The 26,320-nt window shown below is 34.4% G+C and overlaps 1 protein-coding gene across 2 annotated transcripts in view; it reads left to right on the top strand.

Moving 5' to 3' along the window:
- The window catches only part of SPON1 (spondin 1), a 368,982-nt gene that overhangs the window by 290,732 nt on the left and 51,930 nt on the right, over positions 1 to 26,320 (top strand). For both annotated transcript variants that reach the window (XM_051966978.1, XM_051966977.1), the window contains exon 7: positions 16,177 to 16,241. In XM_051966978.1, coding sequence (XP_051822938.1) covers positions 16,177 to 16,241 — 65 coding nt within the window. The remainder of the gene's footprint in view (positions 1 to 16,176; positions 16,242 to 26,320) is intronic.

Raw genomic sequence — 26,320 nt, 5'->3', positions numbered from 1 at the left:
ATTTTAAATGCTTTAAAATAAAATACATGAAATTACAAAGGAAGCTGAATAACATAGAAATAGCTGTCAAAAATGGATAAAACTGCACTCAGGAACCCGACATGAAGAACACCTGAGTTAGAGAAATAATAAATACCCTGTAGAGATATGTGTGTATGTGTATGTGTGAGTTTCTGAATGGCCATCACAAGATTGATCAAGTTCCTCTTTGCCTCTTCAGACTTCTCCTAAGGCAGTGAGGGGCTTGTACTTGAAAAATATTTCACCTTGAACAGCTGTTGCAGACCAGTCCTAATCACTGAAACAGTGCGTTATTTTTAGAGCTGCCAATTTGTAGGAACCTTACTTGACCCAATTTGTCAAGCATCTCAATGGAAGTTCCTATTTCTATTACATGTTTAGGCAGGGGTCTAGTTCATTGAAGGCTAGGTGATTTAATTGTTCAAAAGATTTGTGAATCCCTGAAATGGAGTTGATGAAGTATGGTGTCTTTGTAATTAACTTTGGTTTTGAGTAACAGGCTGGAAAGGCTGAAGGTAAAATACCTGACTGAAATTTCCTGGGAAAAAGGCAATGAATCTCTATATGCAAATAAATTACTATTTCATTAGCAACTCACTTCGGTTTTGAAAGTGCTCATTGTTTAATGAACAGGAAAATTCACAACTGAACAAATCAACAGAAGGAGGATGGAGTGATCTCCAAATATGCATTAAAATATGATTCTGGAACTAGATTGTATTTGCTACAACTAGAGAAATGACTAAGTTTATTGCCCCTGATTACTATTTTAGTATTAATATGGTCTGTCAGAAACAATAACAGTCCTCATTTAGAGTGATATCTGCCCAGGAAAGCTTATTGTTCTTTGGAGGGTATTTGATAATTGCCTCAAAATAGACTGTGAAAGTATGAGGTTTCCATCCCGTTGATTTCCCCGATTAATTTTGGAAGGCAGTATAGACTGTGGAAATAACTTGTAATTGGATTTGCAGTTAAAGCCCTATTTCCATCAGCTCCATTCCTGGTTAATTTTGGAAGGCAATGTAGACTATGGAAATGAGTTGTCGTAATCAGATTTATAGATAGGGCCTCATTTCCATCATTTAAACCATGCCATAAAGGGATCAGTTGGAGGAGTTTAGGAATGTTTAGATCAGGAAAGAAAAGATTTTTGGGGAGACATCTTCAGGAATGTGAGGGACTTGCTTGAAGAAGAGAGATTGGGCTTACTCTAGTCCAGTGGACAGAATTGGTCACAGACTGACAGATCTTAGCTTTAAATGGGGCACAAACTTTTTTTACAATTAAAACTGTCCAAAGGGGAAATAGGCTCCCTTGAAGAAATATCCTTATTAATGGAAATCTTCAAGCAGAGGCAAGAAAATCATTTGATGGGGATGCTGTATATAGGGCTAGTGTTCAAATATGAGTTGGATTTGAAGATCCTGTCTAACTCTGTGATGCTGTAATATTCCATCATTTCTTTCATCAGGCTTGATGATGAAGAGCTTATCATCAATTACTGTGCATAACAAACCCTTATCTGAGCCTGTATATCTATCCTAAGGTATTTCAAAAACAGCAAGATGCTTCCACAGCAGATTTTTCACAGACCTACAAGTGGGTGAATGCAATTGCACAGAAAGAATTGCATAGTTCCCGGCTTTCAGATTCCATTTCTTCTCATGTGCTCTCAACTAGAAACAATAATTCATATGGGAAAATTGCATAATACTCTCAGCAATTTTTTCCAGAGAATGTTGAGAAGAATTGTTATACTATAACCTCAAATTGAAAACATGGGCCCGTCAAGCCTGCGCCCATGAGTGGGCCATGCAGTCCTGCCTCCCCAGGTCCTACTGTTCACAGAGGCCTGTGTATTTGTAAGACTAAAGATGATCAAGGGTAACTATCAAGCTACTGAAAGCTGCCACTCATCAAAAAAGAAGCCCACAATATCTTAGGATTGAGACCTGAAAGAGCCTTTAGATAGAATTACCCTGCTCCCTCACATTATAGATGAAACAAGTGAAGGCAAGAAGGGACAAAGGGACATGCCTAAAGTCCTACTGGTAGATAGGAGAATGGGAGGGAGTAGTACATGCAAAATAGCATCTCTTACATAAGTCGGTTACCCTTGCAGTAGGATATAAAGCAAGTAAAGGTGTCAGTTGGATGCCACTGATCCTTTCTAACTGTTTACTAGTGTATCCAGTTCTTGCAAATTCCAAACTTGCTTCAATTGTTTTGGCAATCGAAATCTATCTCTAGATTTGTTTTCTTTATTAATTTGCCTTGAGTTGATAGTATTGTTGGACTAAATTTCCAGCTACATTAAATTTCCAGTACATTAATATTAATGTACTCAGAACTTTTTCCCTTTCCAATTTCAAGTTTTAGGTATTGCTAAAATAGTCAGAACTTTGCCCTCCAGTTTAAGTGTCAAACATGCAGCTTTCTGGCTGTGGGCCACATTCTCCCAAGTGGTCCTGAAGCAGATGAAAATGTAATAGGGAAATATTTAGCAAAATAAATTAAAATATAATAAAATATAGATGATGTTAATTTGTAGTTTTCTAAATGAATATACAGAAGTCCTTATATTCAGTTTAGTGCCCCCCATTTCTATTTGGGTTTGTCACTATTGTCCTAGATCACCAAAATTTAAAAGGCACAGAAAGTAAATGTATACAAATCTTTAGCAGGTAGAAATAATCGAGCTTAACAATTTGTTAGAATAACAATAATGACAATAATTTAATATAAGAAGCTACCATACTATAGAAAAGGGCCTGGAACTATGATTTTATTGTATAAGGAAATTCCAATTGAAAAAAATTCATTCTACCAATTCAGGCTAGCACCTTCTGTGCAATTTTTATTTTTATTCTTTTTTATTAAAGCTTTTTATTTTTCAAAACATATGCAGGGATAATTCTTCAACATTAATCCTTGCAAAACCTTGTGTTCCAATTTCCCCCCCTTCCTCACCTTCTCCTCTAGATGAAAGTAGTCCAATACATGTTGAACATGGTAAAAATATATGTTAAATCCAATACATGTATATATATTAATACAATTATCTTGCTGCTCTGTGCAATTTTTAGTCTTAGTTGCCTACACTTCTTAGGGACTAAGTGACCCAGAAACACAAGCCTAAGTCAGAAGCAGGATGTGAATTCAGATCTTCCTATCTTTGAGGTCAGCTATCTTTTCATTATGTCTAGATGCCCTTACTAGGTTATTATATATGTCCATCTGAAAGAAATTTATCTGTATTCTTTACAATATTGCTTTCAAAGCTTTGATTCTGTGTTGCTTGCCATGGTGCTGAAATGGCTAATCAAGATTTTGCTTTCACTGCAAATCCTACTAGGCAACTATCTTTTCTGTAGCTATCATAGGGCTTACCAACCTTGCCCTGTCTCATTGACCTATGAGAGGACAGTGACATCTGTGAAGCAAGAGAAGGTCACATCTTTTAGCATTGTTGTCCTTGTCATTAGCAAATATTGATTTCACACTCATCTTGCATCTTATGTCTTGACTTGCATCTTAATTCAGGATTGGATACTTTTTGTTTATTCATAATTATCACCAATATTGTTGTAAGCTGTATGGTTGTATTACTTCTCCTATTATTATATAATCTATAAATATTGGACTTCGATAAAACTCCCTTCCACTCTTTATGGGCAGCAGAAACACAACTGACTTAGTAAATTTGTTAAATAGAGTTAGGCTGCATGTCAGAATTAGGTGACTGAAATATAGTTGGAGAGCCATGCTCATCACTGATGTTTAATAGGTTGTGCTATGCAAAGGGAGGATGCAATATTAACCCTATGAAATGGCATAAAAATCCCAAAGTATCAAAATAAAAATGAGTAAGGGTAACTTTAGAGTCCTGCCAAACTAACAGGCTTTTAGATTCCCCAAAAAGCTATATTCACAGAATCAGAGAGATCTCTTATTCCAAATAGAACATTATTTGTTGAAATTTACTCAGATTTTTCAAGATCCCAACAGCAGATAGTGTGCTTGGTCTGGAAGACTTTTCATCCAGCCTTAAACAATTACTAGCTGTATATCTTTAGGTAAGTCACCCCTCCATTCCCGATCTGTAAAATGACCTGAAGAAAGAAACCACTATAGTATATTTGACAAGAAAACTCCAAAAAGTGTCGCAGAGTCAGAGGTAATTAAAAAACTACTGAGAAGGCATAATCTATTGTATCAAAATATCAACCGTCCTTCCAAATTTCCTGTCACCTGAATCAACAAGTCTAATCCTCTCATAAGTTGTTACTTAAAAGATTACATAGCCAATGACAGAGTAGTCTGATCCTCTCAGAAGTGAAGTGACTTGAAAGATTTCATAGCCAGTGATGGGAGGTAAAAGTAGAGCCCTGTCCAGTGATCCTTGACCTGCAGTATATGTTTCCCATAGTATTCTTTCAATTGTGCATACACATGCACACATGTACACACATAAACACACATGGAACTCTAGACTGCCACAAATAGAATTAAACAAGGACATCAATTTTTTTCTGGACTATAGAACATAGACCCCATTGTATGGAGTCTCATACAATGATCTCAGAGATCTCAGACACATACAAGGAAACTAAGGTCTGGAGGGGTTAAATGATCCATCTAAGACAATATATACAATAAGAATCAGAGATGGGATTTTAATTAAGTCCTTTCACTCCAGAGCCAACATGCTTTTCCCTGTACCTTTTTTTCCTCCAAAATTCATTGGAGAATTGGTATTTATGGAAAAAAAATTTTAAGGACTTTGTGTGTGATGAAAAGAACAATTATCTCATTGAACTGACTGACATCTGTGTTCCACTTCAGATCTCTTTTACTAAGATAGATGGTGAAAAATTTAGCTGTAAGTTTTCCTGTCTGGGGTGATTATCCTTCAAACACTGCCATGTACTTAACTATGTTCCCCAGGGCAGTTTTTTTTCCTTTCTAGTAACTTTTATCAGTATTTTGGATATAGGCATGGATCATTAAGCTTATCAAGATGACACCAACCTGAGAGGAGTAGTTAAGTCATCATTCGTCCCAATTTGTATCCAAAATTATCCAAGCAGATGAATATTGGGTCAAAACAACAAGATAAAATTTAACCAAAATCCATGCAAAGTTCTCCAAAATCAGCATTTTTAAAGCAAAGCTGTTGCCTATGCATCAAATAGGATAGATGGGAGAGGAAGAGGAATTTGATTTGATATTATCAAAAAAGAAATCTTGGGTTTTCAGGGCTTGCAAGTGAGTGGGGGGCGGGTTAGATTTGGTTCCAGGAGCAAGAAATGGAAAAAAATGTTATTAGTATTTAATATAAGGAAAACCTTAATACCATAAAAATGTCAGCAAGTATAATGGGGCTATCTTGGTAGAGCTCCCTCTTTGGTTTGATTTGGTGGATTCCTCTTCACCAGAATTCTTCAAACAGATCCTAGATGACTACTTATCAGTTAGTTATGACTATAGTTATCTTGTAGTACAAGAAGATTTTTTGTTCCCAGATTTCTTCTTGCTCTGAGAGCCTGTGATTGTGAAACTCTATCCTATTGAGCTATAATTCCTCCATTTCAATACATTCCAGACATTTGATACAACTACTTTAAAAAGTAAAAAGCTGGTTTGCTCTTTCCTTACAGATGTTGAATATGACATCCATATCATGAAAGGTAGTTGTTCTGACATTGTCATATTGGTCAAAATCCCTGTGGAAGACTTTATTAAATCTGGCAACTACATTAAGAGAAGATATTAATAGACTAGAGAGCATCTAGAAAAAGGCAAGGAGAATGATGAGAAGTTCTAAACTCTCATGAGGAGTGGTAAAGAAACTAGGAATGTTTATCCTGGGAAAAAAATAAGCATTTTGAGAAGTAAAAGTGATCCTTTCAAAGGCTATCATGTGAATGAGGTCATAGATTTTTCTTTCTTTCTTTTAATAGCATTTTTCCAATTACATGTAAATATAATTTTAAACATTCATTTTATAAGATTTTAAGTTCCCAATTTTTCTCCCTCCCCAAGATAGCCAGCAATCTATGTTATATATCTATAATCATGTTAAACATATTTCCATATTAGTTATGTAATAAAAGAAGAATCAGAAAAAAAGGGGGGGAAACTATAAGAATAGCTTATAAGTAGCTTATAAGTATAAGCTTATAAGTAGAGCTTAGATCTACAGATTCCATAGATCTTTCTCTGGATATGGATAGCATTTCACATCATGAATCTTTTGTAATTGTCTTAGATCTTTGTATTGCTGAGAAGAGTTGTCTGTCATCATTAATCATTGCACAGTGTTACTATATAGTGTGTATAGTGTTCTCCTGGTTCTGCTCACTTCACTCAGCATCAGTTCATGTAAGTTTTTTCAGATTTTTCTGAAGTCTGCCTACTTATCATTTCTTATAATACAATGATATTCTATTACACTCATATACCATACAACAACTTCAGTCATTCCCCAATTGATAGCCATCCCCTCAATTTCCACTTCTTTGCCACCACAAAAAGAACTGCTATAAATATTTTTGTGCACCTGTAATCCACTCATTATTTAGAATTAGACTTTTCACTTTACAATTAATTTTAATCTATCTTTCCATAACTCTTTGTTCTATATAACTTTTATTGCATCATGATCTGAAAGAAATGCATTTAATATTTTTGTCTTTCTGCATTTGATATGAGGTTTTTATGCCATGGTCAGTTTTTGTGTAAATGGCATGTACCACTGAGTTCAAGGTATATTCTTTTCTGTCCACATTCAGTTCTCTAAAACCCTATTCACATTTTTTTTCTTTTTTATTTTGTGGTTAGAATTATACAGATCTGAAAAGGTGGAGGTTGATGTCCCTCACTAGTATAGTTTTGCTATTTCTTCCTATAACTCATTTAATATCTCTAAGAATTTGGATATTATACCAATTGGTGAATATATGTTTAATATTGTATTATGTCATTGTCAATAGCATCTTTTAGCAAGATGTAGTTTCCTTCTTTCTCTCTTTTAATTAGATCTCTTTTGCTTTTAGTTTGTTTGAGATTAGGATTGATACCCCATGTTTGTTTATTTGTTTACTACAGCTGAAGCATGATATATTGTATTCTATACTCTGTGTCATTTGTGCCTCTTCATATGATGTAGTTTACCCTATTCTCCTACCCCATTTCCTATTCTCCCAGGACAATCTCTTTTTTCACTCCTTCTTTATTTTATTTTATTTTATTTTTAAGGCAATTGAGATTGTGACTTGCCCAGGATACACAGTTAGGAAGCATTAAGTGTCTGAGACCAGATTTGAACTCAGGTCCTCCTGACTTCACGGCTGGTATTCTATTCACTGCACTACCTAGCTGCCTCTTCTTAATTTTTTATATCATTACATCATAGTAAATTCATACCCACAACTTCTATCTATGTATATTCCTTCTAACTTCCCTAATGGCGATAACACTTCTTAAGAGTTAGAAGTATCATCTTTGAATAACATTTTTTCTTTTTTGTTTGTTTTATTTTTATGCCTCTCTTGAGTTATAATTGAAGATCCAATGTTCTATTCATGCTGATCTTTTCATTAGGAAATTTTGAAAGTTCCCTATTTCATTGAATATCTATCTTTTGCCCTGAAAGATTATGGTCAATTTTTCTGGGTAGTTGATTCTTGATTGTAGTCCTACCTCCTTTGACTTGCACAATATCATATTGTAAACCTCTGATCATTTAATGTAGAATCTGCTAAATCTTGTATAATCCTGACTTGTGGCTTCTTGATTTTTGAATTGTTTCTTTCTGGCTACTTGCAGTATTTTCTCCTTGCCCTGATCTTTCTGGGAAATTCCTTGGAGTTTTCATTTTGGGATCACTTTCAGGAGGTGATCAGTAGTCTTTCAATTACTATTTTACCTTCTGGTTCTAGGATATTATGATAGTCCCTTGACAGTTTCTTGAAAGGTTCAGGATTTTTTATCATGGCTTTCAGATAGTCCAATAATTCTTAAATTATTTTTCCTGAACCTATTTTCCAGATAAGTTGTTTTCCAATGAGATATTTTACATTTTGTTCTGTTTTTTCTTCCTTTTGATCTTGTTTGATTCTTAATGTCTCATAGAGTAATTAGCTCCCAGTAACCCAATTCTACTTTTTTTTTGCTGAGGCAATTGGGGTTAAGTAAGTAGCCCAGGGTCACACAGCTAGGAAGTGTTAAGTGTCTGAGGCCATATTTGAACATGGGTCCTCCCAACTTCAGGGCTGGTGTTCTATTTACTGCATTACCTAGGTCTCCCTCCCTGTTCTACTTTTTGAGGAATTGTTTTCTTCAGTAATTTTTTTTCCATTTAGCCAATTGTGTTTTTTTGAGAAATTATTTTCTGCATTCAATTTTTGTCCTTCCTTTTCTAAGCTGTTGATTCTTACATGAGTTTCATTTCTTTTCCCAATTTTTCTTCTATTTCTCTTATTTAATTTTGACAATCCTTTTAAAGCTCTTCTGAGAAGGCTTTTTGGGCTTGAGATAAATTCATATTTCCTATTGAGACTTTACATGTAGGCCTTTTGACATTGTTTTCTTCTGAATTTGTGTTTTAAGTTTCCCTATTACCACAGTAACTTTCTGTGGTCAAGGTCCTTTTCTGTTTTTGCTCATTTTTAGCCTATTTCATGACTTTTAAAGTTGAACTCTGTTCTTGGAGCACAGGGGGAATTGTCCAAGTTTCTTGTACTGGGGGTCATGGACCTGAGCACTAACTTTCTATAGTAGGGCCATATGGGTATTGGAGGCTTGCCCACTGTGCTGAGGTAGCCTAGCCTTGTCACATGTGTTGTGTTGAGTTCTGGGGATAACATTTTGTCTCCTGGACTTGAGCTGGAGGACTCACAGTTGGTCTGCAATGACACTGGCTAGCTGAGCTAGGATTGAGGGACTTTAGTTGCTAATCTGTGCTATGGCTAAGAGCTTCTGATCGGCTTTCCTGGACACTGGCTGTGCTGGATTGCACACTTTTACCTGAAACAGACATTTCCTGAAGTCCTTCTAAATTATCTTAAGCTGGAAAATTGTTTCACTCCATTTTTTCATGGGTTCTGTTGCTCCAGAATCCATTTAAAGACTTGATTTAACTGTTCCTGAGGAAAACTGGAAAGAGTTCAAGCAATTTCCTGGCTTTTTTCTGCCATTTTCTGAGGCAGCAAGGTAGTAGGTTTCTTCTGTGTTCACTAAAGCAAGGGTTCTTTTCCTGAGATTCACAGATCCTTAAAGGGAGAGAGATGATCCACATCTATTCCCCACAGAGTGTCTGTGGTCTTGAATGAGAAAAATTACATTTTTATTTCAACATAATTAGTTTCCTTTGTAATCCTATGTATTCTATTTTATATATCTAAAAACATTGTTCTGAGGAGATTTCACCAAAAAAGAATAAGAACTTGTCAAGTGGACAAAACTGGGTTTACTGCTACAAACAGTGATCCTTTGCTTATGCATAATGCATATATGTGTATGTGTGTATTTCTTTACTATCCAAACTACTTTCTTATCCATAACCTAATGTGTACCATGTGTACGAGACAGAAAAAGTATTTGCATATCATTCTCCTGTTTTTTAGAAGGAATTGGCTGACCTTCACTCTGATAACAGCTCCAGAGAAAGAACAAAAATGGAGTCGCCAACTGGCCTGCTGCATTCAAATTGTGGGAGGTGTAACTCTGAAGATTTACAAAGAACTAGGCAGAAACATTCTAATAAATTATGACAATGAAGTCAATATATATTTTTAGCTAGGATTAATAGCAATTAGAAGAATTAGGAAAAAGTCATCATATTGTATTGTGACTTTTTTTACAAGCTCATTCTGTATGTATCACTTATACTTGTAAACAATAACAGAAATTAAAATTTTAATAAAAGGAGATATTCAATAAAGATATTATAATCTTCCCACTCCATGTTGTAAAACTTGTGGTTTGAACACTGTCTCTAACTGAAGCATCACTGCCACCTTGTGGCAAAGTACCTAAGAGGGAGAAAATGATGTCTGAGGTATTTAAATTGAAACCAAATGAAATAAAGCAGGGACATTCACTTTATATAGCTTTTATCACAAACTTAAGATTAAATAATTTGAGTACTTTGATTATTTCTATAATAATCCAGTAATTTAACTTCTTTCTCGCTTCTGATGACTAAGTTTTAAGCTCTTAATTGCCTGCCATTATTGTTTGTAAAAACATTAGAGAAAAGGAAAAGGAGCCAAAGTAAACCCATTAGGGGAAAAAAAAACATAAATGGGAAGTTAAATCTTAATCACAGATTGGAGGACTAGGAAGAGTTGGATTCTTTATTTGACAGTTATTTATAGGATACTTAGTACACTCTTTCTAGTAGATCTGAAGCAGATATCAAACTGTTCAGCACTCAGAGCTGAATAAGGGCTAAGGGAAGAAAGAGAATAACAGGAGAAAAGAAATAAATCTTTGGGATTTATGCAAGCCAGAGAGATATTTAAGTCTAATATAGAAGTACAAGTTACTGATTGAAAAGCATGTCCATTTTGTTTTAATTCTCCCCTAAAAGCTGTATTACTTTTTAAAATATAATTTTCATAATTTTAAAAAGATAATATTTATAGAATAAAAAAGAATTGGAATTTTGTGACTAACTATGAAGCAAAATCACAGTTATTCTGATGGAAATTTACTTTATTGCTGATTCAAACAACAAGCAGAGTTCCCAGAGCATAAGTTTTCTCTCTGAATACAACCAAAAATACTGTTGGGAAGATATAAAGTCACCTCTCTAAGGGAAGAAGATGGCTCTATCTGACTAGAAAAGTTAAAGGTACTTCTAGGATATGTTTGGCAACCATTGCTTCATCTTGCTATCAGCTAGTACTTTGGACAGGGAATCCATTCGAAGCCATGTGAGCCATGTGAACCCTGTAAGATCTCAAGATATTTGACCCTCATGGTATTTTCATATTGTAATTATTTTGTAATTGTGAAACTGAATGGACAACTAAATAATCAAATACAAAAACAAGTTCATAAATCCTAGTATAAGAACCTCTGGTTATGATCTGTGTAAATTAGGCAGTATGAATCAGACCAGGTCACTAGTACCAGAAATAATTAAAATCAGGAGGGTGAGTTTTGATGCAGGGAAAAACCATAGGTAGTTTAAAAAAAAAAAAAAAAGGCCGAGGATACTGGTGCTTCAATAAATCAATCAGGTACCTTGGATAGTTCCCTATGATATCTGTTGCTTAGATAACTTCTGTAAGTAGAGTAGGGGCTATTCTCAGGAAGTCAGACCTATTTGACTGATCTCCAATGTCTTTTTTATTACTCTCTCCATCATTCATTTCCTGAAGGCCTTTCCTCTCCAAAGTTCAGGGGAGGGACAGGAGCCCTAACAATTATAGCATTAATTAACTTTCCTTTTGTTGGGCTTATGATGGCTTTAGCAGTATGATAAATAAACAAATGCTGTCTTCTATTTGTTACAGCTTATCAAACATTAAAAAAAAAATGCTTCTCTGATGCTATGGAACAAAGGTGATCCTAGATTGTCAAAGACTATTGCTGAAATAAAGATTCTAGCAGGTTCTACTAAATTGCAAAGACTTCAGAAATAAGCTTCACATTGGTCTACATGCATGACATCCAAGAGATATCTAAATTTGAAGTAACCCAGAAGGGGTCTCATAACCCAGAAGATTGATTAATAGGGGATAATATTTTTGTAGCTACACAAACCCACAAAGGCCATCTGCTAAGGTACAGAGGGGTTGTAATGTGTATTAGTAGAAAGGGGAACCCATACTGATAAAATCAGAGATTTTTTGAAGTATTTTATAATTATCATTTTGGTCATAATTCAGGTTGTCTTCCCTTCAAATTTAACTTGCATAAAATCCATCTATCTAAAAATTAGTATTATTTTAAGCATATAATTATGCAATTTTTCCTTTCAAAGAGATCTCAATTTTAAGATATGGCTTATATCTGCATCCAAAATCAAAATGAAGAGTTTTTCCTACTGTTCTTTCTTAGTATTGACAAAAATCTGAAAATAAAGTTTCCTTTAAAATGGCAAGAATCCTTAAGATATCCTTGATTTTCTTTATTATTTTTGTAGGGGAAATTAAGAAAGATAAATGAACGTACTAAACACATTATTTTGGAATTATTTGTATATAACTGGGTTATATATGGCTTCAGAAATAGCTCTTTTAAGTAGGTGCTGTCAACTAGTGCCAGCACTGGTCAAGATTGTAAAGTCGCTAAGCATTGGACTTGGGGTTCAAGGACCTGTATTCCAATACCAACTCTGCTACTTAGATTGTTGTGAATTTGGGGAACTCACTAAATCTCCATGGACTTCAATTTCCTCCAGTGTAAAACAGGATAATATTTAACTTTGGCCTGACAACTCCCAAGTGCTATTATGAAAGTCAAATGAAAGTAACATTCATGAAAGAGCTTTGTAACCATAAAGTGCTAATCAGATATCACCACAGTTCAACAAATGAGCTATATTGTTGTTTTGTTTTTTAAATCATCCTTGATACTTGATTTCTCTGTCTTTTGGTTAGTTGTCTAGTGCCTTCACTCTCCCTCTATGAAGCCCTGCTGTCAATACAATATGATAGTTATTCACACTGAGGTGTAAATGACTGTGAAAGCTTGACATGTTGTTCCTCTCAGAGATTTTGTAACAGAATAAAATCTTAAACTGAATACATGATGCTATAATGTTAGATTTCTAAGTATCATTGAGTGGATCCCATTTTGGTTTGGGACAAAAATCTTGCCTGAAATCATGTGTTCCATATGGCTAATTATTAAGATTTCATAGATTAAAGCTCTGATTTTAATCATAGTTTCATTCAAAAGAGTTCCCAAAATATATTTTAAGAGAACAACCAGGTAAGTGAATTGTGAGTTTCTAATTCCCTTAAATAGCTTTCTAGGAATATCTCCTATGGGAGACACAAAAAGACTAAGAATATTCATGGTCGATAGATTCTGTGTCATAGATGTTTTGTTGATCCAGTGTCTTGTTTGGCTCTTGTATTTATTATACTTCCAAAAAATTGAAGACCTTCTGATGTAAGAATGATCAAGGACCAAAAATCCACTACTGACCCTCACTGTTCATTTAATCTTGTATGGACTGAAACCTGCTTTTTGGTTGCCTGAGTCAGATGTCTAACAGCAATGATCTTAGAAAGAAGCAAGCCAACAGAGTACTAGTTTTTAAATATGACTAATCTTATCAGGCCAAAGAAAATGATTTTTTGTTAAAATCATCTGCAGTAATTGAAGCACATTTTACTTGTGTGTGGTGGCTAACAGCCAAAGAGTCTGTTCCTTCTTCCTCTAGTTCTTAGTCAAAGAATGCAACCTTTTTTCCAAAATAGAATATGATCATTTATTGTTTTTTTTTTTAATTCTGGAGTGAATTCTAAAACTTCTAAAATTCTAAACTAAAATGGACCTTAAAAGTTGTTGGTTTTAACCATTTCCAGATTAGAAAATGGAAACCTGATGAGATTAAATGACTCACAAAAGTTGTTATTTGTCCTTCATTCTTGAGAAAGATCATGTCATCAGGGAGATGATGCCATGACATGCAAATAAATTGGATTGAAGTGAGAGAGGACTGTGTAAAGTTACCTGCCTCACTCTCTCCTCTCCCCTCCAGAGCCATCTGGGGCCAGTGGCCAGATATAGATCAATATAACTGGAGATGGCCCTGGATGTAATGGGAGAGCTTGGCCTGTTTAAGATAAGGTCTTCAACAGATTAAGTGACTAGCTCAGGGTCTTAGAGCTAAGACTGTCTGAGGTGGTATGGCTTCCTAATAGCAAATCTAGTGCTCTAGATATTATGTAACACTTGCGGAATAATAAGTATAATAGTGCATACTTTGGCCCCCACTGTCTGAAAGCTAAGATTATTACATTTTGTTCCATATCCAGGGTTCTTCAGCATCTTTGGGGTCATTGCCTCATAATCAATAGTTTTCACAATGTTTTGAGAGCTAGCTATTTATTCCTTATTCATCTTTCTGCCTTAAAATCAGCTACTCCATCACTATCTCTTTTGCTACATCCAATGGGCAATTCCTTGCTCAGCAATATGGCTATTCCCTATGGTCCTTCCCAATTCCAGGTGAAATTTCCATATACCTTATCATTTTTATGTCCTGTCCACATGGGACACTTCTTCACACCATATAAGCAGTGAATGAAAACCAGATTATCATTGTAAATGCTAGTAACATCTAATATGAATAGAATTGGAGGTAGCTTCCATTTTCCCATGCTAATCGGGTAGACTGGAGAAGGTGACACTATGGATAATCCAAACAATTCCTATTTGATTTTGGGGTGAATGTTTTGATTTTAATATGGCTGTGACTGATGTTCTAGGAATTTATTACATTTCAAATCAAATGAAGCACTTACTACACCTCTGTGATGTTAGATGAAGATGATGATGATATATTAGTATTAATGTATTATTTAAAGTTTGCAAAATACTTTAAATTCATTTTTATCAGTTGACCCTCTAACAACCATAAGAGATGATTCCAATTATCATCCCCATAAGGAAACTGAGGCTGAAAAAAATTGTGACTTGCACAGTTATACAACTTCAAAGTATCTTAGGAAGGATTTGAATTCATACCTTACTGATCCGAGATAATTAGATGATACAGTTGACACTATACATGTAGTCAGGAAGACCTGAGTTCAAATCAAGCTTCAGATCACTTACTAACTGAGTGATCCTGGGCAAGTCATTTAACCTGTTTGTTCAGTTTCCATATCTATAAAATAGAGATAATAATAGTGCCTCTCTCAGAGGATTGTTGTGAGAATCAAATGAAATGATTATAATAGTCAAGTACTCAGCATAGTACCTGGCACATAGTAATTGCCACATAAATGTTACTTATTATAATAATAATAATTTGGAAGCCAGTCTCTATCTTCTAAAATACCTCTTTGCCCCCATCAGTTTCCTTAGCTATGAAATTAGGTTGCTAGAAGAGATGAGCTCTAAGGTCCTTTTCACCTTTAGATCTGTCATCTTCTGATCCATGCTAGCTTCTAATTTGAAAGTAAATGGCAAAGCAATCATTTTTATTGTCACCTTTTTGCAACTCCTTGTCATTTGGCTCTCTGGCATTGTGACTGCTTTCCGACAAACTTATGATCCAACACCAATGGGAACTGAGATGATTTTTCCTCTGCAAATCGACCATATATCTGGATTTCAATAAAGACCAAGAAAAATTATTTTGGTTTAAGATTTTTTTTCTTGAGCTTCAATATAGGAGAGAACGTCTAGCCTTCATTTCATTTCAATTAAGTTTACTTTGACAATTATTTATTAAATGTCAATTATATGTCAGGGATTGTTAGGAAAATAAAGACAAAAATTAAAAGTTTTTGCCCCCAAGGAGCTTGCGATATGTTGGATAAGCATATAAGAATAACTCAAAATAATTCTTGAAGTGGAAAACTAACCATTGGATGCCTTGTATAGGAGGTGGTATTCAACCTTAGCTTGGGAATTTAGAATTTCAAGAGGCAAAGGTAAGGAGGGAGTATATTTCAGACTAGGTGCCTTGTTTTGCATTGGGGAGCAACAAGTAGATTAGCTTCTGATATTCAGGATTTACTGGGGAGATAAATTGAGAAGAAACTCCTAGATGATAGGAGAAATAATCTTTCTGAGTTCAAATCTTGCCTCAGACACTTACTATGACTGGAAAAGTTTGTTACCACTGTTTGCTTCAGTTTCCTTATTGGTAAAATGAGCTAGAAAAAGAAATGGCAAACCACTGTAGTATCTCTGCCAAGAAAACCCTGAATGGAATCACAGAGAGGCAGACAGGACTGAACAGCAATAAAATTAAGGACAGGGTGATGAGGAATATCAAAATTTTTCCCTTCTTCATGGTCAAGAAGGAGCATCAGGGAGATCTCAGTCAAGACAAGGGATCTGAAGTGTGTATGATCAGTCCAAGGAGGAGTCAAGGATAATGTTAAAGCAGTCTTATTCTTGGGACCCAGATCTTTATTAACTTTGGTTTTGGTCTTTTTTTTTTTCCAGAGTGATGAGGTTCTCACCGTCATTAAAGCCAAAGCACAGTGGCCAGCCTGGCAGCCTCTCAATGTGTAAGTCAGGCACAGAGCATGCCTTTCTAATGTTCCAGTTTTCAATGTCACAGAACAGACCCTTCTCCACATGGTGCTGGCAATGAATCAATAAGCTGCCGGGAAAGCCTCCTGCCTTCTTTACAGTCAGTAACACCTGTCAGGAAGTGATAATGGGGTTGGACTTATACAAGTATGTATGAAGACCCGCCTCCTGGATTTCATAGCTGGAAATTGGTCTGAGCCAATATTTCTCATCTAATTATAGATTTTAAATAAGACAGAAGGCTTCACTAAGAGGAGCATGACACACTCAATGTATTTGCCAATTATTCTTTTTCACCTAAAACATAAGGGTGGTTCCTTTTTAAATTAAGTTTTATTTTTCTACTTGAAGCATTTATTTGACCTGAGGCTAAACTTAGTCTTTAGCCCTAATAGATATTTATTATTTAAGTTTATAATTTATATTTATAGGTCTTAAAGCACTTTTGTCACAGCTCTATGAGTGTGGGTAGTACCTGTGTTATTTTCTCATTTAACAGATGAAGAAACAGAGGCTGACAGATTTTAAGCGACTTTTAAATGTTGAAATTCAGGTCTCTTCATTCTAAGTATTCTTTTTACTAGTGCATGCTATTTATCACTCATCCAATCTCAGAAGAGTTTCAGTCCCTCCTTTCCACTAAAACATATCCTTTTCTCACTTTGTAACTTGTTCAAGAATCTTCTAGCTTTAAGTCAATTTCCCCTGCCCCCCCAAAAAAAACCCACAAATAAATTTATAAACCAGTTAAAATGGAACAATTCTTTGGTTATAAAAGTATTCCCATTTCAATAGCAAGGTAACCTAATACTTTTATAATCTAATGCCTTTCTCCAAAATTTAGTTTAGGGATTTTCAATTGCATCAGTTTAAATTGGCCAGAGAGTACATCCTAGTACACTGCTAGCCAATATTCACTTTAATGGAATGATTAATATGTTATCAGTGTCTTAAACTTAGCAATTATAAAATCTCTGTCCTTTGTTTTTGTAACATACAATCCTATTGTCTTTTTTTATATGCAGTCCTGCAATAATTAAAAATAATCTTTAAGCATTATTTTTTATTTTTTTAAATTTTTATTTAATGATTACTTTATATTGACAACATTATCCCTTGCACTCGTTTCTTTTCCGATTTTTTTTCCCTCCCTCCACCCCCTACCCTAGATGGCAAGCAGTCCTTTATATGTTGGATATGTTGCAGTATATCCTAGATACAATATATGTTTGCAGAACCGAACAGTTCTCTTGTTGCATAGGGAGAATTGGTTTCAGAAGGTATAAATAACCCAGGAAGAAAAACAAAAATGCAGATAGTTCACATTCGTTTCCCAGTGTTCGTTCTTTGGGTGTAGCTGCTTTTGTCCGTCATTTATCAATTGAAACTTAGTTAGGTCTCTTTGTCAAAGAAATCCACTTCCATCAAAATATGTCCTCATACAATATCGTTGTCGAAGTGTATAATGATCTCCTGGTTCTGCTCATTTCACTTAGCATCAGTTCATGTAAGTCTCGCCAGTCCTCTCTGTATTCATCCTGCTGGTCATTTCTTACAGAACAATAATATTCCATAACATTCATATACCACAATTTGCCCAGCCATTCTCCAATTGATGGGCATCCATTCATTTTCCAGTTTCTAGCCACTACAAATAGGGCTAAGCATTATTTTTTAAAGAGGATATATATGTGTATATATATATATATGAATGTGTATATTATATATATGTAAGAATATATATAAAGAGGACATATTTATATGTATACACACAGATATATACAGATACATATTTTTGGAGGGAAACAATACATTTTGGTGGCCTAGAGTCACTTGATTGATCAGTATTAAGTCTTATCACAATAAGGAAATCAGAGTAGTTGAGTTGAAGGAGTGATGAAGCAGCCAATAGTCCTGAGAAATATTACACACTCTTTTTCATCTTAAGGTTATGTAGTCAATATATTAATCCTGGAATCATAGGTTAATAAATTTAGAGCTGAAATAGATCTCTGAAGTCACCTTATTCTCTACTGCTATTTACAGATTGGCTCATGACATTTTTGCTTGACAACTCTGGGTGACTTTGTCTGCTTTTCTTTGTATGTTTGTGTTCCCTTAGAGAAATGTAGTGTCCTGGGCCATGATGCAATATGCTTGAGGTTTTAGACTCAGAGAATACCAAGGTTTTGATGCTGTGAGTCTGTGTACAAGCTTATTTGGTAGCTGTATCCTTGATAATGCTTTACAAACGCTTTTTCATTTCTGCAGCTTTGCCTTGACATTCTTATCCTTGGAATTTAAATACTTAGGTGCTTCTTTTAATAAAATGCTTATCTGGAATCTGTATATGCTGATAATAAAGGGTGCAGTTACTAATTTTGTCAGAACTATACTGAAATTCCATCTCATAAGTGTCAACCTTATGGACTGTTCCCCAAAATTATTCCAGAGAGAAACCTGGCCTATTTATACCATAAAGCAGAGATTTAGGATTAAGATAGTATGAGAGTACCAGAGCTATAAACCTTACAAAACGGTTTGCTCTTAAATTTGTCTTCCATCAGATTTGGGTGAAGGACATTCCTCAGTCTAAAACCATGTTTATTACCTAGACAAAATTCATTACTATGATATTTAATACTCCAAGGATCCCTGATCTCATCAATATGGTTATTCCCTCCCTTGATGAAGACTGAGATTCATTTATAACGATTAATAGTTTTTGAAAATTGCAGTGGGCTAGACTTAGAAGTACAAGTCAATAAACTTTACTATCAAGGAAGGCTGAGGTTGGTGGAATGATGGAGCTTGAAATTCTGAATTGCAGTAGAGCTCAAACTGATTGGATATCCCCACACAATCTGGCACCAATATAACAAATATAACACAATATAACAAACTCCCAGCAGTAGAAGAATAATAGGCCCTGCTCAGAAATGGTGCAGGTCAAATCTTCTATGCTGATCACAGAGATCAGACCTATGAGTAACCACTAGACAAGATAAGAAAACCCAATCTATTTTTTAAAGTAAAGTAAAAAGAAAGTTACTGAGGCCAAAATATGGATCAGTCCCTGGTCTATCTGTTGATGAGCCTATTGGAAATTAACTAAATTGATCATTAGACCTTAAACATGTATTCCACAATGATGCCTCTACTGAAAACCTTTCAGGATTCTAGTCCTTGCCAAAATTCACTCACTATTAGCACACCTTTGAGAACCCAGGATTACCTTTTCATAATAAGCAAGATCTTAGGAAAAACTTAAAAGCTCATCTGAAAACAACTATTCAAAGTAGCGCTATCATCAAAACTATTTGGTATTGGCTAAGAAATAGAGTAATCGATCAGTGGAATAGGTTAGGTTCACAAGACAAATAGTCAGCAAATCTAGTAATCTAGTGTTTGATAAACTCAAAAACCCCAGTTTTGGGGAAAAGAATTCACTATTTGACAAAAACTGTTGGGAAAATTGGAAACTAGTATGGCAGAAAGTAGGCATTGACTTGCACCTAATACCTATACCAAGATGAGGTTGAAATGGATTCATAAAGAGTGATATTATAAGCAAATGAGAAGAATAAAGGATAGTCCACCTTTCAGATTTGTGGAGAAGGAAGGAATTTGTGGCCTAGAACAACTAGAGTACATTATGGAATATGCAAAATGGATAATTTTGATTATATTAAATTATAAAGGTTTTGTACAAGCAACACCAATGTGGACAAAATGAAAAAGGAAGAAATAAATTCAGAAAAAATTACATCCAAGAGTTCTGATAAAGATCTCATTTCTAAAATATATGGAAAATTGACTCAAATTTATAAAAATTCAAATATTCTCTAAATGATAAATGATCAAAGGATATGAACAGATAATTTTCAGATAAAAAAATAAAACCATTTCTTGTCATGAAAAATGTTCTAAATAAATATTGTTCAGAGAAATGCAAATTAAGACAACTCTGAGCTACCATAACATAACTCTCAGACTGATTAAGATGATAGGAAAACATAATGATGAATATTGGAGGGGATGTGAGAAAATTGGGACAATAATACATTGTTGGTGGAGTTGTAAACTGATCCAACCATTCTGGAGAGCAGTTTGGAACTATGCCCAAAGGGCTGTGCAAACTTTTTGATCTAGCAGTGTCTTTACTGGGTCTGTATCCCAAAGAGATCATAAAAAAAGAAAAAGGATGCACATATACAAAAATCTAGCAGCACTTTTTGTAGTAGCAAGGAACTGGAAATTGAGTGGATGCCCATCAATTGGAGAATGGCTAAATAAGTTATTGTATATAAATGTTATAGAATATTATTGTTCCATAAGAAATGATCAGCAGACTGAATTCAGAGAGACCTGGAAAGACTTACATGAACTGATGCTTGTGAGGTGAGTAGAACCAAGAGAACATTGTACACAGCAACAAAAAGATTATATGATTGTCAATTCTGATGGATGTGGCTCTCTTCAACAATGAGATGATTCAGGCCAGTTCCAATGATCCTTTGATTAAGAGAGCCATCTATACCCAAAGGGAGAACTGTGGAGACTGAGTGTGGATCACAACATAGTATTTTCATCTTTTTATGGTTGTTTGCTTGCATTTTGTTTTCTTTCTCTTTTTTTCTTTATGATCTGATTTTTCCTGTGCAGCATGATGATTGTGGAAATATGTATAGAAGAACTGCACATGTTTAACATATTGTATTACCTACCATTTGGAGGGGGAAGGGAAGGAAAAAAAACTGAAACACAAGGTTTTGCAAAGGTGAATGTTGAAAATTTTCTGTGCATGTTTTAAAAATAAAAACTTTAATCAAAAAACAAAGCAAAACAAAGTGGCACTATATAAGCCCACTTAAGAAGTAACAGCTAAACCTTTAAATACCTCAGCTAGCTTCATATCCATGAACTCATGAAGAATTTGTTAAAAGACTCCAATCTTCATAAATGGATTTTTGGTTGAAGTGTCTATTTAGATGAGTAGGCTTCCAGATTTTCTTATATCACAATTTGAATTATTCAAAGTAGGTCTTTATTTCCTAGGACTTCATTTGCCTCATCTGTAAAATGATAGAAAAGAGGGATTCAGCTAATGATTTCTTAATCTGTATTAAGATCAAGCAGCTTTAAGCTTTATGGCAGTAGGATTCCAAGTTATGCCTCTTGCCAGGACACAAATCAACTACCACTCAAGATCTCCAGTCCTACCATATGATCTATGAAGTTCCTTAACTTAGTAATTTTCAGATTAGGAGTTATTAACCTGGAATCTTTGAATACTGGGCTTTTAAAAATATTTTGATAACTATGTTTTAATATAGTTGGTTTCCTTTGTAATTCTATATATATTATTTTATTCTGTTCATTAAAAACACACTATTCTGATAAAGGGTCCACAATTTTTACCAGAGAACTTCTGCTTTAAATCTACTTCTAGATTTAGATTTAAATTTAGAGCTATTAAGGATATAGAATACATACAATCATAATCATAGCAATGCAAATTTCAAGATCTAAGATAATCTAGAGATGTAGTTCGACTCACATTTTGCAAAGAAAAAAAGATTAAAATAATTTTAAAAGATTAGATAAGAAAGAAAAATATTTTTAAATTGTAAAATATGCTTAGTCGAGCAAAACAAATTTGTGCATTTGGCTGTGTTCAAAAAAAAAAATCTCAATTTGCACTCTGAGTCTATAACCCAGTAGTGAAAAGGGCAGGTAGCATGCTTCATCATGAGTGCACTGCAATCATGGTTCATCATTGCACTTATAAAAATTCTTAAGTCTTTCAGAGGATTTGTTTTTGCAATGCTGGTTATATAAATTGTTCTGCTGATTCTGCTCCATTTGGTATCCATTCTTACAAGTCATCTAAGCTGTTCCCTTTATCATTTTTATGGCACGATATGAATTCCATTACATTCATATATTATAATTTATTCAACTGTTGCCCAATTGATGGACACCCTCTTAGTTTCAAGTTCTTTGCTACTACGAAAAAAGCTGTTTTATTAATTTTTCATCTAATTTATTAATTTTTAATCTATTTGGGCCATACTGTAAGATTGCTTTAGCAATTTGAACTGGTATCCACACAAACTTACAATAATATAGAAAGAAGAAAGTTATATGCTCTCTAATGTGAATACATTTATAACTTTTAGGTCCTCATTATCTGGCTTAATCTAAAAAAATTTTAACTAGCTTTGTTAAAGTGACACCCCAAATTTAAAATCTTTCCTCTTTTTATACATGGAGACTCAATGATATTCTGGTTTATGTGCTTATCCACTCACTGAATTTATTTCTCATTAAATGAACAACTTTCAATGGTGACAAATAATGAAATAAGCATATAGGACAAGGAATAATATTTCCCATAAAGCATTAACATTGAAAGAAAGAAAAATCAAATGAATAACTAAACCCAAAATGTGTCTATCTGAGTCCCATTTGTCTGAAGTTTTGCTACTAATCACTTATCTAACTTTGTATCACTTCACTTGTATTCCCATTATTCCCTATATTTTTTATACCTTAATATTCCCTAAAATTACTAAAACATAATTTTTCAAGTACTCTTTATCTGTTGGAAAGATAGGAGATGTGTGTGGGGAGGGAGTTGTTGTTAAAAATAAAGCTAATTAGCATATTTAACATATATAGGACTGCTTGCTATCTAGGGAAGGGGGTAGCGGGAGGGAGGAGAAAAATCAGAACAGAAGTGAGTGCAAGGGATAATGTTGTAAAAAAATTAGCCTGGCATGGGTTCTGTCAATAAAAAGTTATTATGAAATAAAGAAAGAAAGGAAAAATAAATAAATAAAAATAAAAATAAAGCTAATTTTTATGATGTTAACAGATTAGGCTCTTTATCTTTTAAAAATTTTAGGCTAATGTCCTGTTGGTGCCATTATTGGGTGAAAAGATATGATTAGGTCATATCCATTCTTCAATCCACATCTTTCACAGAAATTAATGAAATTCTGTATTAAATAATTTGATTAGTACCCAACTGAATGTATCTTTTATGTAAAGCAAGGTTAATTGTGCCATCAAGATTTCTTCTTTCTTACTGTAGTGAGGAATTCTTTCTCAAAGAAAAGATGAATCATCTTACTTGAATTTTGAATTTTTATCAGTAACCCTCTGTTTACCTAGAAGTATTCTTTCCCCACCTTCTGGCCTTGAATCCTGAAATACCTATTTTCTTTTTGATGACAAAACAGTTGACTATCTGAAGCCCAGGAGAAAAGATAAAAGAATAAATTTTAAATTATATGATAGAATTTTAGTGCAAACCATATTTTATGATGCAACTAAAATGTCAAGAATAATATTTGGTAAAGGAAGGCAATCTAAGATTCTGCCAAGGATATCCCTCCCCTAATGTGATGGCCAGGCTTCTGAGTTCTAAGATCTCTGACTCTTAGTACTGCACAATTGTTTCAGATTTCTCTATTTTTCTATTAATATAATCAAGTTGATCTATATTGGAAATGAACACATCCAATCAATAAGTTAACTTGTGAAAGGGGAGAGAGATTTGCTTGGTCTGAAAGAGATTTCTGTTTTCAGAAGCCCAGCAAGATAATAAATTGAAGTCTCAGAAAGGTGTTTGGCATGAAACAGTGGAAATATTCTCTTCCTGAACTGGCTAGGGGCTTATTGAGAGACACACATGACTCTGGAAGCATTATGGACATGCTACTGATCCAGTCGGGTCAGGAAAATCTACAGTGATAAAATTCTATTTTGTGAGGTGCCAAAGGCAAGAGGTAGTTTGTACAGAGCATCAGAATTCATTATCATTTTAAGAAGCACAGAATTCTGAGCAAATGGGGCTCAAGGCAGGAAGCATGTCTGTAGATCAGAGGAAGAGAGCAGCAAGGTAGGGATGATGAGAGATAAGGGGGAGAAAGAAAGAGTATAAAGTATGAAGTGAAAAGAGATTGGGCACCTAAATAGGCTTGAGCTTACTCAAACACTTTATACCTGATTTGTCATGCTCAATGTGGTAAATGTATTGCGCTCCTTTTAAACTTTGGAGTGTTCTATTAAGCCTATCTACTATCCTTGTTTTTGTACACTTTAACTACAATGGAAGGAACATTGGACCCGGAGTCAGGAATGGCCTGGATTTCAACCCTTCCCTGATATTTAATACCTGTCTGATAACAGGCAAAAAACTCAACTTTCTCATATGAGAGTATAAACATAACTGCCAAAGTTAGGAGTAGCTAAATGGCTTAAAATCAGGAGAGTCCAAACCCAGCTACTTCCTAGCTGTGGGACCCTGTATAAGTCACTTAACTTCTGTTTACTTGAGTTTCCTCATCTCTAAAGTGGAGATAATAATGATACTTACCTCTTAGAATTATTGTGAGGATCAAATGAAATCATAATTGTAAGGCAGTTAACAAGGTATCTGGCTCATAGTAAGTACTGTATAAATATTAGCTATTATTATTATTATTATTCCTAGTGTCATGAAGCTCAAATAAATGCATGTAAAGCAATCTATAATTCTTGAAGCTCTATATAAATATTAGCAATTATTATTTTTCCCTGGTTCTCAGTCACTTTCCTTATAACACAATTAAGTATGAAGTCTTCCCCAGAAACACCAGTTCAAAAACATAAGTTGTTTCTGCTTTGATAGGTTAGGTACAGACAGACTCCAAAACGAATTCTCTTATCAGGATTATTGGCAGCAACTGATGCTTTTCTGCTCCCTAGAATTATTGCTTTAATTTCCTAATTTAGTTATTTTCTGACTTGACTTCCTTACATGCATGTTTTCAATTATAATATATTTTATCTATGATTTGACCGCTATTGACAGCTTTTGATCAAAAATCTCTAATAATCATTATGGTGCATTTTGAGCAATAATTTACCATAATGAATTGGATGGAAATAGTTTTGAGATATAGATCATCAGAATGCTACAATTACTCAGGTGAGAGTGCCTAAGTTTAGAGTAATCTTGGTGGAAATGAATAAACAGGAAAGAAATTCACAAGACACAACTAAAATGATTTGGTATTTGAAAAATAATCCATGATTTCAAACCTGGTGACATATCATCACTAATAGAAGAATAATGGGGTCTCAAGAAAGGACTTCTGATTCTTCCAATAGTGTTAGGCACCTTTTTTTTGCAAGTTCTTCCAATCTCTTGCCTATCACAGTGCCTTACATATAGTAAGAATGGAATAAATGGCTGTTACAGTGAACTGTTGAGCTCATCCTTATATAATATAGTTCAGTCTTCTCAACATACTAATCATCTTCCTCTGAATTTAAAAGTTGGTAAATCTTCTGCCTAAAATATGAAACCTAAAACAAAGCACAAGAATCCAACTCATAGCTGAATCAAGAATTCCCCTTTTCAGTTTTCCCAAATAGTCATCCAGGCTTTGCTTAAAAACTTCCAGAGATACATAATTCACTACCCTTAGGAGCCCTTGGGGGAAAACTCTAATTGGTAAAAGGGGAAATTTTATTCATTGGTTCTAATTTTGCCTTTTGGAGTCCCTCTTCTATGAAACAGCCCTTTGGCCATTTCACAAAATTGGATTTTAAGAAATCTCAGAGGGAGACAATATATGATAGTAGAGAGTGCTGTCTTCAGAATCAGAGGATCATTTATTGTTCCTACTTATAGGAGCAAAAAAAAAAAAAAAACCAAGTATTTTACTTCTTCAACATGGCAGCCTTTCAAAAAAAATAGCTCTTATATTTCCTCTACCTACCCATTCCTCAAACACAACTTTTCATTTTCCCAGCATAAAAATACCAGACCATTTTAATTGATCCCTCATGTATCGTGGTTTCTAGACCTCTCCCCCATACTGGCTGTCCTTTCTTAAATGTGGTCTAGTTGGTCATCATCCTTTCTAAAATATTAGACTTCTTGATGACATATTTACCAAATATTCTCTTTTCCTCAGGCTAATCATCCCAATATCTTTCAATCCCATGTATAGCATAGTGCCTCTACATAGTAGGAATAAATGGTTGTTTCATTAAA

This window comes from Antechinus flavipes, chromosome 6 (genome assembly GCF_016432865.1).
Source record: "Antechinus flavipes isolate AdamAnt ecotype Samford, QLD, Australia chromosome 6, AdamAnt_v2, whole genome shotgun sequence".
Taxonomy (NCBI): domain Eukaryota; kingdom Metazoa; phylum Chordata; class Mammalia; order Dasyuromorphia; family Dasyuridae; genus Antechinus; species Antechinus flavipes.
The sequence above is the reverse complement of the archived record's forward strand: the minus strand, read 5'-3'. Positions and strand labels throughout refer to the sequence as shown.